Genomic DNA, 17,695 nt, shown 5'->3' on the forward strand with positions numbered 1-17,695 from the left:
TACTTTACACTGAACCCAGTTTTATGTAAGTTCATTTTCATTTCATTTGTGTTTTATTTCTTCCCATCTTTCTCTCTCTCTCTCTCTTCTCTCTCTCTCAGGCTCCTGGATTTCATATCCTTCCACAGACTCCGAAGTCTCCCCAGCTCATTATCAATAAAGAGGACTGTACTGGTGAGTGACATACGCCATGCCCTTACTTTTTCTGTTGTATGTACACTAACCTCAGTCAAGTGTCAGAGGGTACGTTCCTACTGTCTAACAAAAGCTATCGATCCATTAACTTTACATATGCATACAGGATGTGGCATGGTAACACATTCATACACATTGTTTTGGAATGTTTACAGCACTTCTGCTTTACATAACATTATTGATTTTGTCTTTGTGAGTTGGTGCTCACTGGTGTAGCAGTCTTTGTTGTGATGGTTTTTGGCAACTCTGGATCATCTGTGTCTCCAAGGGCATGAGGAGCGTGGCTCAGGTCAGGGGTCACCGTGTGGGTCAGAGCAGGTCTCCAGCCCTAAGTCTCCCCTCAGCAGCAGCAGCACAGCCCTCTCTAAGAACGAGTCCAACCAGGTATCATCAGCCCACACACCTGCCTGCTTCTCTCTCTGTCTCTGTGTGCGTTTCTTTGACTGTGTATAAATTCAGCTTTTTCAAGCAGGTCCGGTGAGTGTGCCTGCCGTAGAAGCGTTGTGGACACTGATCATTGTGATGACACTTGTCTCTCCTCCCTATCTGTTCCAGAGCCGTAGGGTGACCCACATCACTGCTGAACAGAAGAGGCGCTTTAACATCAACATTGGCTTCAAAACGCTGAGCAGCCTGGTTCCCACTCTCAAGTCCCAGTCCAATGTAAAGCCGTTATCTTTCTGTCATCCGTTTTCTGAATCATCATACTCATATCTTCCAAATCTAGCTTTTGATGGCTTTTATTTAAAGTTCAGTTCAGAAGCATTGTGTATGCACATCCTGTTCTTTTCAGGTGCAGGGTACAAATAGTAAAGTAATGAAAGAAAGATGGATACCCTCACACTGTTGAATGTTCCAACATGCAACCCAAAGCTTTTATTTAAACTATTAAAAAAAAAAATATATATTTATTTTCTACATGACCTTCCCAATATTGCCACCCATTCTTGTTGTGTTTAATACCAGATCAGTAATGCTGGCACGCTGCAGAAGACCGTTGACTACATTGCGAAGCTGCAGCAGGAGAGGCAGCAGATGCAGGAAGAGACCAAGAGGCTACGGGAGGAGATTGAGGAGATCAATGCCTCCATAAAGTACGTACTGCCCCACTGTTATCTGTTATTACTCTCCTCTGAGGAGACGAGTTCATGAAACAGTTTCATTATTGGTACACAGCCACATGTAGGGTGTCCAATCAAAAACGCATCTTTTGACCAATGGCAAAAATATGTTAATTGTATATATAGTCCTCTAAGAAAGCCAATGGTCCAAACCCCATGTCTCTTATTATAATCCATTCAAAAGTTATTGGAGTGTGTACCCTTGCAGGATGGCCAAAATTAGGGTGAATAAATTAATGGAAGCCAGAGAAAAATAGTGGTAAAAATCTAGAAAATTGCATCGCGTGCATGAATTAAACCTACTGGCTACCTGGCAAGCTACTTTCCCATTGAGCTCATCTTTCTTCTTGAATCCGCAGGACATAAAACAATATAGAGGTAAAATAGATATTGATTTTGAGACGTAGTATTTTCATATTTTAGTATAAGCTTTTCCTATTTATTCTAAATTCCTGTTATTTCTCAAAGATTTCTCACAAAACAAGCGTGTCTCTGTGAAATGTCAACGGAGCACTGAATGTATACCAAGTTTTTTTTATTTTCAAAGTCTTTATATTTAATTTCGTTTTTTGCGACCTGTGGAAACAACTTTGAAGAACGACCACAAAATTTAAAATCCTCACGTTGTTCAGAGAAACCTGCACAGCTTTGTCAAGAGTTCATGGCTTGTTATTGGATGTATTAGGTTGCAAAATCGGATTTTTTGTATATACTGTTAATAATATGTTAAAGACCCCACTGAAGGATTCAGAACATCAATAATACTTTTTGTCTCTGTAAAATGTATTTTATAACATAAGGAAATAAAGTTTCATCACCAAAGTGCATCTGGGCAGAGTGGATGTACACCCTACCATATGTGATGATACCATGTGTCAGATACATTACATAGTAATCTGATCTGTACGTTATTGCTGTGCCACAGTGTGTGTCAGGAGCAGCTGCCTGCTACGGGAGTGCCTATCACACGCCACCGCTTCGACCACATGCGGGAGAAGTTTGATGAGTATGTGAAGAGCCGCACACTTCAGAACTGGAAGTTTTGGATTGTATCCTTTTACCCTTATCCTTGACATTGAACATAACTTTGTCATAATAATATAAGATTCAATCAGGCTACTTTTAATATTATGCTGGTTCATTTTATTTAGACCAGATGGCTAGATAAGATGCACTATATCAGCAAAGAAGAGCCACCGTTTCTGACTGTTGGAAAGCACCCTAACCTCAGGTTTCAGACTTGTGAAAGGTTACGAGTGTAGAGTACAGTGCCTTTGGAAAGTATTCAGACCCCTTTACTTTTCCCACATTTGTTACGTTACAGCCTTATTCTAAAATTGTTTAAATTAATACAAATCCTCATCAATCTACACACAATACCCCATAATGACAAAGATAAAACAGGTTTTTAGACATTTTTGCAAATGTATTAAAATAAGACAGAAATACCTTATTTACATAATTATTCAGACCCTTTGCTATGAGACTTGAAATTTAGCTCAGGTGCATCCTGTTTCTACAACTTGATTGGAGTCCACCTGTGGGAAATTCAATTGATTGGACATGATTTAGAAAGGCACACACCTGTCTATATAAGGTCCCACAGTTGGCAGTGCATGTCAGAGCAAAAATCAAGCCATGAGGTTTAAGGAATTGTTCGTAGAGCTCTGAGACAGGATTGTGTCGAGGCACAGGTCTGGGAAAGGGTACCAAAACATTTCTGCAGCATTGAAGATCCCCAAGAACACAGTGGCCTCCATTCTTAAATGGAAGAAGTTCGGAACCACAAAGACTCTTCCTAGAGCTGAACAATCAGGGGAGAAGGGCCTTGGTCAGGGAGGTGACCAAGAACCCGATGGTCACTCTGACAGAGCTCTAGAGTTCCCCTGTGGAGATGGGAGAAGCTTCCAGAAGGACAACCATCTCTGAAGCCATCCACTAATCAGGCCTTTATGGTAGAGTGTCCAGACGGAAGCCACTCCTCAGTAAAAGGCACATGACAGCCCACTTGGAGTTTGCCAAAATCCACTTAAAGACTCTCAGACCATGAGAAACAAGATTCTCTGATCTGATGAAACAAAGGTTGAACTCTTTGGCCTGAATGCCAAGTGTCACGTCTGGAGGAAACCTGGCGCCATCCCTACAGTAAAGCATGATGGTGGCAGCATCATGCTGTGGGGATGTTTTTCAGCAGCAGGGACTGGGAGACTAGTCAGGATCGAGGGAAAGATGAACGGAGCAAAGTACAAAGATCCTTGATAATAACCTGCTCCACAGCGCTCAGGACCTCCGACTGGGGCGAAGGTTTATCTTCCAACAGGACAACGACAGTAAGCACACAGCCAAGACCACGCAGGAGTGGCTATGGGACAAGTCTCTGAATGTCCTTGCGTGGCCCAGCCAGAGCCCGGACTTCAACCCGACCGAACATGTCTGGAGAGACCTGGAAATAGCTGTGCAGCCATCCAACCTGACAGAGCTTGAGAAGAATGTGAGAAACTCCCCAAATACAGGTGTGCCAAGCTTGTAGCGTCATACCCAAGAGGACTCGAGACTGTAATTGCTGCCAAAGGTGATTCAACAAAGTACTGAGTAAAGGGTCTGAATAATTATGTAAATATGATATTTGATTTGTTTTTAAATATACATTTGCAAAAATGTCTAGACCTGTTTTTGCTTTGTAATTATGGGGTATTGTGTGTAGATTGAGGGTCAAAAACAATTTAATCAATTTTTAGAGATTAAGGCTGTAACGTAACGAAATGTGGAAAATGTCAAGGGGTCTGAATACTTTCCGAATGCTCTGTATGTATTTACGTAGTCAAAAGTTTAGTATTTGATCCCATATTCCTACCACACAATGACTACATCAAGCTTGATAAACTTTTTGGATGCATTTGTACTTTGTTTTGGTTGTGTTTCAGATTATTTTGGCCCATTAGAAACAAATGGTAAATGAGGTGTCATTTTGGAGTCGATGCGGTGCCCTAGACCTCTGCGCCACTCGGGAGGCCCTAGTTTCTGAACACTTGTGATTGCTACCATTATTATGGATTATCCTGAATGAGTTGTGAATAATGATGAGTGACTAAGTTTGAGGCACAAAGATCATACCCCTAAGACATGCTAACCTCTCACCATTACCAATAACAGGGGAGGTTAGCATTTTATATCATACCCCCAAGACATGCTAACCTCTCACCATTACCAATAACAGGGGAGGTTAGCATTTTATATCATACCCCCAAGACATGCTAACCTCTCACCATTACCAATAACAGGGGAGGTTAGCATTTTATATCATACCCCCAAGACATGCTAACCTCTCACCATTACCAATAACAGGGGAGGTTAGCATTTTATATCATACCCCCAAGACATGCTAACCTCTCACCATTACCAATAACAGGGGAGGTTAGCATTTTTGGAGGGGTATGAATTTTATGCCTCTAACTTCTCACTCATCACTATTCATGATTCATTCATGGTTATCATGCTAGCACCCACATTAATGTAGAAGTATTTAGAAACATATTCTATGTTTTATTTACACTGTAAGTGAATCCAAAATGACACAATACATTATTTACCGTTCATTTCTATAAGGGCACAAAATAATCTGAAACCAAAACAAACTGCAAGTGGATCCAACAAGTTTGTAGTCACACGATAGGAATATGGGACCAAATACGACACTTTTGACTACTTTAATACTCATATAAGTCAATTTGTGTAAATACTTTTGGTTCCCTAATATGGGGAGGACTATGTACAAAGTACTGTAATTTCCGATATGAATGAGAATACACTCAAATTAAAGCTGACAGTCTGCACTTTAACCTCATAGTCATTGTATCATTTCAAATACAAAGTGCTGGAGTACAGAACCAAAACAACAACATGTCACTATCCAAATACTTTTGGACTTAACTGAAGGACTGTTGTTCCATGAGCCATCTGAGTATATCTGTCTTGTTTGTCAGTGTGAGAAAGGAATAGGATGCAAATTCAGATCTGTTTTCTCAATAGTGTGTTTGACCCTTGACCCACCATCCTTAGTTCAGCATCATCATTAAGCCCCTGTTTGAGTCATTCAATGGGATGGTCTCCACCACAAGCAAAGGGGAGCTGTGCGAGACCACACTGCAATGGCTGGACTGTCACTGCTCCCTGCCTGTGCTGAGGCCAAGTAAGTAAACCCCACGCAGCACCCCAAATCTCTCTCTCTCTCACACACACACACACACACACACACACACACACACACACACACACACACACACACACACACACACACACACACTTTATTTTTAATTAAATGGTAGCTGTGTCAGAGTAGGAGAGTGGCTAATGATTCCATTATGGCATTTCACTATGATTTTTACTTGAATGACTGTCTTTCTGTAGGTGTTAGATTGCATGTGTGACGTTATGCTATACCTATTTCTTTAGAATGTATAAAAATCCATTCCACCCCCATTGCTTTCTAAGGAAAGATTGGCGTCATGGTGTGTCATGATCTGTCAACCTCTTATCACCCACAATCTTTTCCTGTAATTTATTTAGAAGAAAAAACACATTCAGTGTCTTGGCCAACCTTTGTCTCCTGCGCTCAAAGAGGAGCGATCTCATGATATGAGGGAGGGATGTTGACGTCAGAGATTAACTTCGCTGGAGACCGTTCAGTTCACTAGGTTATATTACTACTGTCTGGTTAGCATGCTGCAGGACGTAGGGTCCTGAAGAGTCAGCTCCACAATCTGAAGCCCTACTGAGGCATGCTAGCTCCTTGTCTTCATCTTTGTTTCATTCCTTATATAAATGCATATTGTTATGGTTATTGCACATTTTATAAAACACAGATTAGACAGCTAGCACATGACCGTCTGTGGAGGGGTATGATATTTATGCCTCTAACTTTCTCACATCATTTTATGGAGAGAAATATTTAAAATTCAACCTTGTTTTGTGTAACTTGTTGTCACACAAAATGTCAACTCTGATGAATGTATAGCTGATTGGTCTTTCTGTTGTCCAGTGGTCCTAAGCACTCTCCGGCAGCTCAGCACAAGCACATCTGTCCTTACTGACCCTAACCTGCTGCCTGAGGAAGCCACCCAGGCTGTCACCAACACCCACAGGCACTCTGCAGACTCCTAGCCGCTTCCTCTCCGCTGAGGGTGTGAAGAAGGGTTCAGATAGAAGGCATGGTCATAGTACCCTCTAGTAGAGCCCCCCACTGAGGGCCCCTACCACAAACTCCTCTAACCTCCCCAGATTGAAAAACACCTTGAAACAATAGTATGGAAAAGCACCAGCACTAGTTTGCCTTAAAGGTAATCCAACGAGGTTACTCTGTCTTCCACCCTATCCATTACCATTCAGAACAGGACATGATGTTTAGGGTCTTTTTATACATGACCTTATCCAGCTCACTGACCTATCATTCCTACACATCCACTGGGCTTTGCTGTCGACAACCCAGGCTCGGTGCATTACTTTGGAGGATTGATACACACAACCCATAGAACAACTTTACAGCATCTTTTGAACACAGCAATAATGTGGGTGCTTATATTTATCCTATTTCACACATGTACAAGTGTGTATTATATGCATGTGTGAATTGGAATTGTGTTTTTTGCATATCCCAACTCCCCCTGGGACACCCTCGGAGAGTGGGGTCATGGCCATGTTCAGCCATTGTAAAAGGCGACCCTGGAGCAATTAGGATTACGTGCCTTGCTCAGATTTTTTTCACCTTGTTGGCTCAGGAACTCGATCGAGCGACCTTTCCAGTTACTGGCGACCTGCTGCCCTTGTTGCTCTTTGTTAATGTAACCTTCAACACATCTGATGGGGGAAGTCCCAGCTTTTTTTCAGGCTCACTTCAGCAGGCAAATAACATGGCGCTTCAACCATTTAGCATACCTGCTCATTTTTGTTTTATCTTTTTGTTTTTATTCAGCTCTTAAATTATTTAAGGTGTAAGATGGCCTATGAACTGTCTTAAAAGGGAAATATCTCTTGAAGGAGTGAGATTCAGTTGTTTCTGTTGTTTACTCTGTTGTATGACGATGAGTGTGGATGCACTGAGCTTGCCATCAAAAAGCCTATAAAACAAACCAAAAGCTTAGCATTGATTGGCAGTATGCTTTGAGTACCATGAAGGCCTTCAACAGTAACTATTTGCTACTGGTCTTTCATTCTCATCATTCAGCTCATATGCATCTGGTGGGGTCTCAAACTCTTGCACAGTTTTCTTCTGTCCATGCAGCAAGAGGGAGGGAGGGTGTACCAGTCCTTTGTGGACAGACGTCCTGGGTTTTCTACCCTTTTCTTGGGGGGTTGGACTGTTCAAATCATACCAGAAGTCTCTAATATCCTCAGATAATGTTAAGCCCAGGGCTATCCATGGAAAAGTATTCACCTTTCACTTAAGGAAAATGCAGTTTTACGGAATGGACCCTGAGTGGTCCGATGACCGATGCGAAGCACTTGGGGCACACACTACACACACTGTACATTTAACATCATACGCTGCAGCCTATCTTCCATTCAGTCAATTAAACAAAGAAACGTTGTGTTATAGAAGCATTCAAACATTGAGGTGAATGTTGCTATTTTCTTGTTCCGCTAAGAGAGGCGCTGGTGAGTGTTTATGCTGTACCCTTTAACCAAACAAACACATTTAAGATACTTTAAGCTGAAGACAAGCGTCAGCTATAAGCATACAGGTTACATAGCGTATGTTCTATTTTTGTTTCTCATAATCGAGTCATGCTTATGACGCCGTTATGCTAGCCTCTCAAAGATGCAGGTCTCTCCTAATTCAGATCTTATTTGTCGAAGATGCAGTTCAACTTTTATAGGCCATATTGAAATGTATATAGAAACATACATTTTACGCCCCTCTCCTTTATTAGTCTTGGAAACACCAACCTACGTTGTCACATTGTGGGAGTCATCCCATCTGTCTAGAGAGACTAGTCCTTTATGACAAATGCACTCCAGAACAGTACATGCATGGATACTGTATTACTGTTGCAGTGTGATATTTTGTCTTTCATTTTTTGTTTGTTATATGTCTTAGCACATTTTGTGTTAACTCTCCTCAGGCAGTCTAATGATTTTTCTGTATTTATTACTTGATGCACACCAACAGTTTACTTTGAATGATGTCAAATCTAGCAGCATTGGTTATGTTTATTTCATGAATGTATATTATTTTATGGGGGTTTTATAGTGTGCTTTTTGAGGCCTTAGTACATGTCTTAACTGTGATCACTTAATGTTTGCACCCTTTGCTACTTTCTGAGTGGAGTCCCCTTTACCCGATGACTGGGGACTATATTATTGTTACAGATCAAGATTCTGAGCCCCACATGCCCATTATTGTCCACATCAGACAGCATTAGGGCTAATCACAACTAACATTCATCTGACGTCATTCAGATCAAACGTTTTGTTTCTGTTCCATTCAAAGGGAATTGGAGCTATGCAAATACACAAAGGGCAAGAGCATGAGGATGTCATGATGATTTTAACTTTTTTTTTTTGCAAAGCAGTTACTATGTGTGAAATATTCCTCTGTCAAGAATCATGACATGGTTTAAGTTATAAAACAAGTATTAACAATTTTGTTTAAGGAAGGTTTCATTTCTGAGATGACTTTTTGGAAGTCCTTGTCTGTTTGTTCCCTCTGAGAAGTTAGTGTTGGAAATATTTTCTTTCTTGTAGTAAAGAAAATCGTTTTTTTTCCTACATGGTTTTTTAATTTTTCATGTGTTTTGGGTAACCTCAATATCCTACTTTCTTACGTTCCCGACGGCACATCACAAGTCTAGGAAGTATGTCAAACGTTACAATTTCCGGAAACATTTTTAATGAATGGAACATAGTTACTTAATGTGCATCAGCTACAATACATGGCATTTCCAACAATTGGTAACATAATGATACAGCCAATTCTTTGACAAAAAAACAGTATTTTCAATGTGACCCGGAACCAAATAAGTGTGTTCAATTGATAAGACACTGATCAGTACACTGATGAATAAATAAATGTTGTCATAAATATATTAATTATTAATAAAGCTAGACTTCAATTAGTCATATTGTATATTACTCTGTTCCTTTAATCAACCATTGTGTGTAGAGGGTGAGAAGCCTCTTCACAAACATAAGAGTTTCGTAGTGGTCGTTCACATCAAAAGGGAGTTGGCACACTTCTTGGCAATCTTGGTGGTTGCACATCCAGGATTTCAGGTCTTTGATATGTTGACAGGTCTCATTGAGTCCATTGATCACCCTCTTTTCCATGTTCAGTTTGGCAGCTTCACTCATATAACAAAGAAAGGCAGAAAGATGTTTTCCGGTGAGCTTCTCGTTCATCTTCGGCTCCTGGATCCAGCCCACCTGGTTGGGCCCAGTAAGGGGGGGAAGAATCCCGGGCTGGTTCTAGTGGAATATGAAAGGGAATTCGAAGTCAGTTTCTACTGTTAAAAGGCTCTACAGTGTCAATATAATCATCATTGATTGCATTTATGATGAAGGCAATGATTTACAGTTAATCAGTGCTAATGTTGTTTGCTCTTCTTTATAGAGTTTTAGTTTCTTTAACCTTTAACACTCAGGAAAAGGCTCCTAAACATACCAAGTAGTCCAACTCTTTTTGTCCATGATGCAACATCATGTATGTTGCCATCTGTGTCCATTGGAAGGCTGCTAATTGTGAAGTAAGGCACAGGAACAGGTAAAACACTGAAAGAGAGCGCTCAAGTTAGTCCCCAACACAACCCATATCTGACCTGTAAGTTTATCATCAAAATGCTATTGGTCCTTAAAAGACCATGAATATTTCTACTATAGTCACTTACACCACCCATGTTATCTTCACTATAAGATCAAACAATATTGTGCAATGTTTTGTCTAAGAGACTGCAGATTACATCTTTACTGAGTGTCTCCAATATATAAATTCCTCTCAAGCAAAACACAGTGTTAAAAATAAACTTTCAGTTCTCACCACCACAGAGTCCCATGTCAAATAGCTGCGTAGATCTGGTCAAAGTGGCAAAGGCCTTTGCTTATAAATGTGCAGGTTGAGATAAAGATCATCCAATATGCTTTCTTTCCTCTTTCTTTCGAAAATGCATATTGAAATTGCTTTATTGTCATTTTTTGTTGTGTGAGTAATCACTACTATTGAGAGTAAATGAGATGTGTAATTTGATCAACTTGAGTGACAGATGTTGGGGCTTGCCTGACTATTCACCAGATGTTGGGGCTTGTCTGACTATTCACCAGCTGTTGGGGCTTGCCTGACTATTCACCAGATGTTGGGGCTTGCCTGACTATTCACCAGATGTTGGGGCTTGCCTGACTATTCACCAGATGTTGGGGCTTGCCTGACTATTCACCAGATGTTGGGGCTTGCCTGACTATTCACCAGATGTTGGGGCTTGTCTGACTATTCACCAGATGTTGGGGCTTGCCTGACTATTCACCAGATGTTGGGGCTTGCCTGACTATTCACCAGATGTTGGGGCTTGTCTGACTATTCACCAGATGTTGGGGCTTGCCTGACTATTCACCAGATGTTGGGGCTGGCCTGATTCAAAATGTAGTCGTAGGAATACCATATTTGGCACAGGGTTTCTGAAAACTCAAATCTCACACACAGATTTTTTCTCACACACAGAATATGACCCTGTGGAGAAATATCAGTGATGGTGAATAATTTCATAAGGGCAAAGGTTGAGTGATCATTTATGGAATATATATACAGTGCCTTCGGAGAGCATTCAGACCCCTTGACTTTTTCAACATTTTGTTGCATTACAACCTTATTCTAAAATGGATTAAAAAAAATAAAGAATCCTCAGCAATCTACAGACAATACCCCATAATGACAAAGCAAAAACAGGTTTTTAGAAATGTTTGCATATTTATTAAAAATAAAAAACATAAATACTTTATTTACATAAGTGTTAAGATCCTTTGCTATGAGACGCACTCTCTCAGGTGCCTCCTGTTTCCATTGATCATCCTTGAGATGTTTCTACAAATTGATTTGAGACCACCTGTGGTAAATTCAATTAATTGGATATGATTTGGAAAGGCGCACGCCTGTCTACTGGTAGTAAGGTCCCACAGTTGACAGTGCATGTCAGAGCAACAACCAAGTAATTGTCCATAGAGCTCCGAGACAGGATTGTGTTGAGGCACAGATCTGGGGAAGGGTACCACAAAATGTCTGCAGCATTGAAGGTCCCCAAGAGCACAGTGGCCTCCATCATTCTGCAGCATTGAAGGTCCCCAAGAACACAGTGGCCTCCATCATTCTTAAATGGAATATGTTTGGAACCACCGAGACTCTTTCAAGAGCTGGCCGCCCGGCCAAACTGAGCAATCGGGGGAGAAGTTCTCATCTATGTTTGTTCCCTCTGAGATAAGTAAGTGTTGTAAATATTTTCTTTCTTGCTCTATGAAGTAAAGAAAATACTTTTTTTCCTACATGGTTTGTGTTTTTGTTGTGTACAGTGTTTTGGGTAACCTCAAAATCCTACTTTCTTAAATTCCCGACGGCACATGTCACAAGTCTAGGAAGTATGTCAATGGAAGGACTATATCCTTAAAAGTACTGTGAATAAACCTAATTCACATCCCAGAATGCAAATTGAGGAAATGCAAATAAATATATATATTAATAAATTAATACATTCCCATTAAATAGACTGGGAGGTATGGAAAGAGATATTCACATTGTTGCTGGTACTTGAGTATACAAACTATTGTGCAATTATCCTGGCATATACAGGACTATTTTGCAATATTTCACTAATGTGGTTCCAGTTTTCACGACCAGTAGAACTGATATGTTCAGAATTCAAACTATGCATTTTCGTCTAAGATGTCCTGGACAATATGAAGTCATACTACTTTTTCAACATTATTGCATAACCCTAAACAACCCTTACCTTCACATTCATATCTGGATCACATTGTGCTAATACGTTTTTGAACTTGTTCTAGCCTATTTAAATGTTTTATTTAACTAGGCAAGTCAGTTAAGAACAAATTCTTATTTACAATGATGGCCTACCCTAGTCAACCTGTATCTGGCTTATGTTGATCATATTTCATTTTTCTAAAATGTGAAAACCTATGGCTATCTATAATGTGTTTTTCCTTTAATTAATTCCATCCTTCAGATACAAAATTATTAAATTGGGAACACGTATGGCCTTTTCTTTGAATAAAAGAAAACGTATTTATTTTGCACACAAAATCATACAAGAGCAGCATGACAGTCAAATGGTTTGTGAACAAATGGGACTATGGGTTTTAAAATGAGTTTTAATCAAAAACTTTCGGGAAAACCTTATGCAGCCGCTGCTCCCCTGTGCACTTAACAGGACCTTTTATGTATGGAGCGCAGGTAGGTCAACTGAACAGCATAATTTACTATAGGTTCATAAACAAATAAATAAATATGCTATGTAAACAAGTGAAAAAGTAATACACATATTAATTAATAAATAGATTGAAATGAATAAATATATCAAGTTTATCATTTATCCTCCAAAGAACAAGACTAGTCTAAGGACGCTTGTTGTGTTTTGCTAGTATGTATCCCTTCAGCCACTTGTAGACGTTATCAAGGATTTTGTAACCCATTAATTTCCTCATGTATGAACTGTCCCCTGGCTTCTCCAGATCTAGTTTCACACAGTTTTGATTATCCATGGCTGCTATGAACTGGCTCCTGATGACTTCAGTCTGAGATATGAATCTCTCTGAGTCGCCAGTCAAATCATCTCGCTGAATCATTTGTTTCAGTTGTTGAAGGTATCCATCGATGGCACAGGAGGATCTAACGGCAGAGACACTCGTCACATGCAGAATTATGTCTGTAATGGTCAAATTTAGTTGTGGGTCTTCTCCCTTGAAATTGTTGTTAACCTAATGAGAAGATACATTTAGGATTAAAGCACCATTTTACAGTCTTTCTTTTTCAGAGCTTATGTTTTCTTTCTTGTCTAATCATTTTACCAAATATTATGTATAGGCCTAAGCTCTTTTTCCATTATTTCACTTTTACACAATATAATAACCATGTCCATTGTTCATATTTCTTGAACTGCATTGTTGGTTAAGGGCTTGTAAGTAAGCATTTCCCAGTAAGGTCTACCTACACATGTTGTATTCAGCGCATGTGACAAATAACATTTGATGTCCACTACTTACATATTCTTTAAGCAGGTATTGTGTTTGAGATGCAAGCCAGTTCAGAGTTTGAATTTGGCCCATTGACCTTGAGGCAGTGCTGACGATCAACAATGTTGCAATGAAAGATATTGGTAGTCCTAAACAGAACTCACATAGAGAGATAGCAGTTCAACAATGAGGTAAATCAAATAACTATGAAAATCCTAATGCATTCCTTTTTTGGAATAGATTTGACTGACTACTACAAACGGGTGAACATTTGATGTCACTCTGCATGGCTTGTCCATTTTAATGAAATAAAAATGTATCTGAATCCACTTCCACATATCCTACCAAATCAGGATTTTAGAGATATTTTGTAAAGTCTATGAATTGCCCATGAATACTCTCTTAGATTTGTTTGTTTTTATTCTTTGTTAAAATAAAAAAAATAAACATTTTGTTTGCGGCAACTATATTATGTAGGTGACTGTGGTGTTAAGTGTCTTACCTCGAGTGAGATCCATGGCACAAGTTTCTGAAGATGTGTTAATGAGTGCTTGTCTAGTGATGTCTGACAGTTTTTGAATTAATGAGCCTAATTTCTATTTCAAACATGGAAATGTACCTACATGGAATTTTTTAGTTTCTGACTCCAATCCCATAATCTACTAAACAATCTTGTAGTAATTTTTCCTACCGCAGCCTAGTGTTTACCAGCAGACTTTGGTTTGCAAGTGGAAGGTGTCACTAGGTTACTACTTTCCTCCATAATCATTGCAAATGTGATGTTGATGAATCAGGTGATCAAACCAATGAGCATGGTTGAATAGTAATAACTTTGCATGTATTAGAAATAATGCATTGCATCCATGTCCACTAGAATATGAGAAATAGAAGGCAATTTAGAATAAAACCGCTCACAGAAAAAGTGCAATATGAGATGTGATCTTGCACATTCTGTAAAAAAAATCCTTCAAGGTTTAATTTCCCCATTAGTCACAAGTCCAGGTGATAACATTAACATGGAACACTTAGTGCCTTCAGAAAGTATTCACACCCCTTGACCTTTTCCACATTTTGTTGTGTTACAGTCTGAATTTAAAATAGATCAAATTAAAATGTTGTGTGACTGATCTACACACAATACCCCATAATGTCAAAGTGGAATGATGTTTTTAGAAATGTTTACAAGTGAAAAGCTGAAATGTATTGAGTCAACAAAACGGTTGAAAACATATTATGGCAAGCCTAAATAAATTCAGGAGTCAAAATGTGCTTGATTTTTAAATGACTACTCCATCTCTGTACCCCACACATACAATTATCTATAAGGTCCCTCAGGCGAGCAGTGAATTTCAACCACAACGACAAGGGTTTTCCAATGGGTCACAAAGGGCACCTATTGGTAGATTTTTTTTTTTAACATAAGCAGACCATGCTCCCTATAAGCATGGTGAAGTTAGTAATTACACTTTGGATGGTGTATCAATACACCCAGTCAGTACAGAGATACAGCTTCTCAGGGATTTCCCCATGAGGCCAATGGTGATTTTAAAACAGTTACAGAGTTTAATGGCTGTGATTGGAGATAACTGAGGATGGATCAACAACATTGTAGTTACTCCACCATACTAACATATATGACAGAGTGAAAAGAGAAAGCCTGTATACAATAAAAAATATTCAAAAACAGGCATCCTGTTTGCAATAAGGCATTAAAGTAATACAACGTTATGTCTGGGGCAAATACAACACATCACTGAGTATCACTCTTCATATTTTTAAGCATGGTGGTGGCTGCATCATGTTATGGGTATGCTTGTCAGAGGCAAGGACTAGGGAGTTTTTCAGGATAAAAATAAATGGAATATAGTTAAGCACAGGCGAAATCCTAGAGAAACTTTGTTCAGTTTGTTTTCCAACAGACACTGGGAGCCAAATTCAGCTTTCAGCAGGACAATAACCTAAAACACAAGGCCAAATATACACCGGAGTTGCTTACCATTGAATATTCCTGAGTGGCCCAGTTACAGTTTTGACTTAAATCAGCTTGAAAATCTATGGCAAGACTTGAAAATGGCTGTCTAGCAATAAATAACAACCAACGATATACTTGAAGAATTTTTTTGAAGAATAAATGGCAAATATTATACAATCCAGGCATACAAAGCTCTTAGATTTACCCTGAAAGACTCACAGCTGTAATCACTGCCTAAGGTGATTCAAAAAAATGTATTGACTCTGGGTTACTTGTCTAATCAATTAGTGTTTTATTTTCCCTTAAATTTTTTTAAATGTTAGAATTTTTCTTCCACTTTGACATTACGGAGTATTTTGTGTAGATCTTTGACAAGAAAATTACAATTAAATACATTTTTGTAACACAACAAAATGTGGACAAATTCAAGGGGTGTGAATACTTTTTGAAGACAATGTATATATCTTTAGACCATCTGTGTATGTGCCAAAGGAACTTCATTTAATAGTTCAGTGTACAGTGGCAAGAAAAAGTATGTGAACCCTTTGGAATTACCTGGATTTCTGCATAAATTGGTAATACAATTTTATCTGATCTTCATCTAAGTCACAACAATAGGCAAACACAGTGTGCTTAAACTAATAACACACAAATTATTGTATTTGTCTTGTCTATATTGAATACATCATTTAAATATTCACAATGTAGTTTAGAAAAAGTATGTGAACCCCTAGGCTAATGACTTCTCCAAAAGCTGATTGGAGTCAGGAGTCAGCTAACCTGGAGTCCAATCAATAAGACGAGATTGGAGATGTTGGTTAGAGCTGCCCTGCCCTATAAAAAAACACTCACAATATTTGAGTTTGCTATTCACAAGAAGCATTGCCTGATGTGAGCCATGACTCAAACAAAAGAGATCTCAGAAGACCTAAGATTAAGAATTGTCAATTTGCATGAAGCTGGAAAGGGTTACAAAAGTATCTCTAAAAGACTTGATGTTCATCAGTCCACAGTAAGACAAATTGTCTATAAATGGAGAAAGTTCAGCACTGTTGCTACTCTCCCTAGGAGTGGCCGTCCTGCAAAGATGACTGCAAGAGCACAGCGCAGAATGCTAAATGAGGTGAATAAGAATCCTAGAGTGTCAGCTAAAGACTTACAGAGATCTCTGGAACATGCTAACATCTCTGTTGACGAGTCTACGATACGTAAAACACTAAACAATAACGGTGTTAACGGGAGGACACCACGGAAGAAGCCACTGCTGTCCAAAAAAAACATTGCATGTCTGAAGTTTGCAAAAGTGCACCTGGATGTTCCACAGCGCTTCTGGCAAAATATTCTGTGGACAAATGAAACTAAAGTTGAGCTGTTTTGTAGGAACACACAACACTATGTGCGGAGAAAAAAAGGCACAGCACACCAACATCAAAACCTCACCCCAACTGTAAAGTATGGTGGAGGCAGCATCATGGTTTGGGGCTGCTTTGCTGCCTCATGGCCTGGACAGCTTGCTATCATCAACGGAAAAATGAATTCCCAAGTTTATCAAGACCTTTTGCAGGAGAATGTAAGGCTATCTGTCCGCCAATTGAAGCTCAACAGAAGGTGGGTGATGCAACAGGACAACGACCCAAAACACAGAAGTAAATCAACAACAAAATGGCTTCAACAGAAGAAAATATGCCTTCTGGAGTCCTGACCTCAACCCGATTTCAGATGCTGTGGCATGACCTTGAGCAGTTAACACCAGACATCCCAATAATATTGCTGAACTGAAACAGTTTTGTAAAGAGGAATGGTCCATAATTCCTCCTGACCGTTTTGCAAGTCTGATCCACAACTACAGAAAATGTTTGGTTGAGGTTATTGCTGCCAAAGGTGGATCAACCAGTTATTAAATCCAAGGGTTCACATACTTTTTACACCCTGCACTGTGAATGTTTACACGGTGTGTTCAATAAACACATGAAAATGTATAATTGTTTGTGTGTTATTAGTTTAAGCAGACTGTGGTGATCTATTGTTGTGACTTAGATGAAAATAAAACTCAATTTTATGACCAATTTATGCAGTAATCCAGGTAATTCCAAAGGGTTCACATACTGTTTCTTGCCACTGTACCTTCCCACAACAGGAAAGTGGTGTAATGTAGATCTCTGGTATGTGTTCTGTCAACTGTTGC

At 39.3% G+C, this 17,695-nt stretch overlaps 1 protein-coding gene across 1 annotated transcript in view; it reads left to right on the forward strand.

Annotated features, from left to right (window-relative positions):
* The window catches only part of mlxip (MLX interacting protein), a 49,410-nt gene extending 39,981 nt beyond the window's left edge, over positions 1-9,429 (forward strand). The window contains 7 exon segments of the mRNA XM_014161332.2: positions 102-174; positions 464-579; positions 751-858; positions 1,162-1,289; positions 2,242-2,365; positions 5,376-5,505; positions 6,355-9,429. Coding sequence (XP_014016807.2) covers positions 102-174; positions 464-579; positions 751-858; positions 1,162-1,289; positions 2,242-2,365; positions 5,376-5,505; positions 6,355-6,476 — 801 coding nt within the window. The 3' untranslated portion in view covers positions 6,477-9,429.
* The last annotated feature ends 8,266 nt before the right edge of the window (positions 9,430-17,695 follow it).

The sequence above is a fragment of the Salmo salar genome, chromosome ssa20 (genome assembly GCF_905237065.1).
Source record: "Salmo salar chromosome ssa20, Ssal_v3.1, whole genome shotgun sequence".
Lineage (NCBI taxonomy): Eukaryota > Metazoa > Chordata > Actinopteri > Salmoniformes > Salmonidae > Salmo > Salmo salar.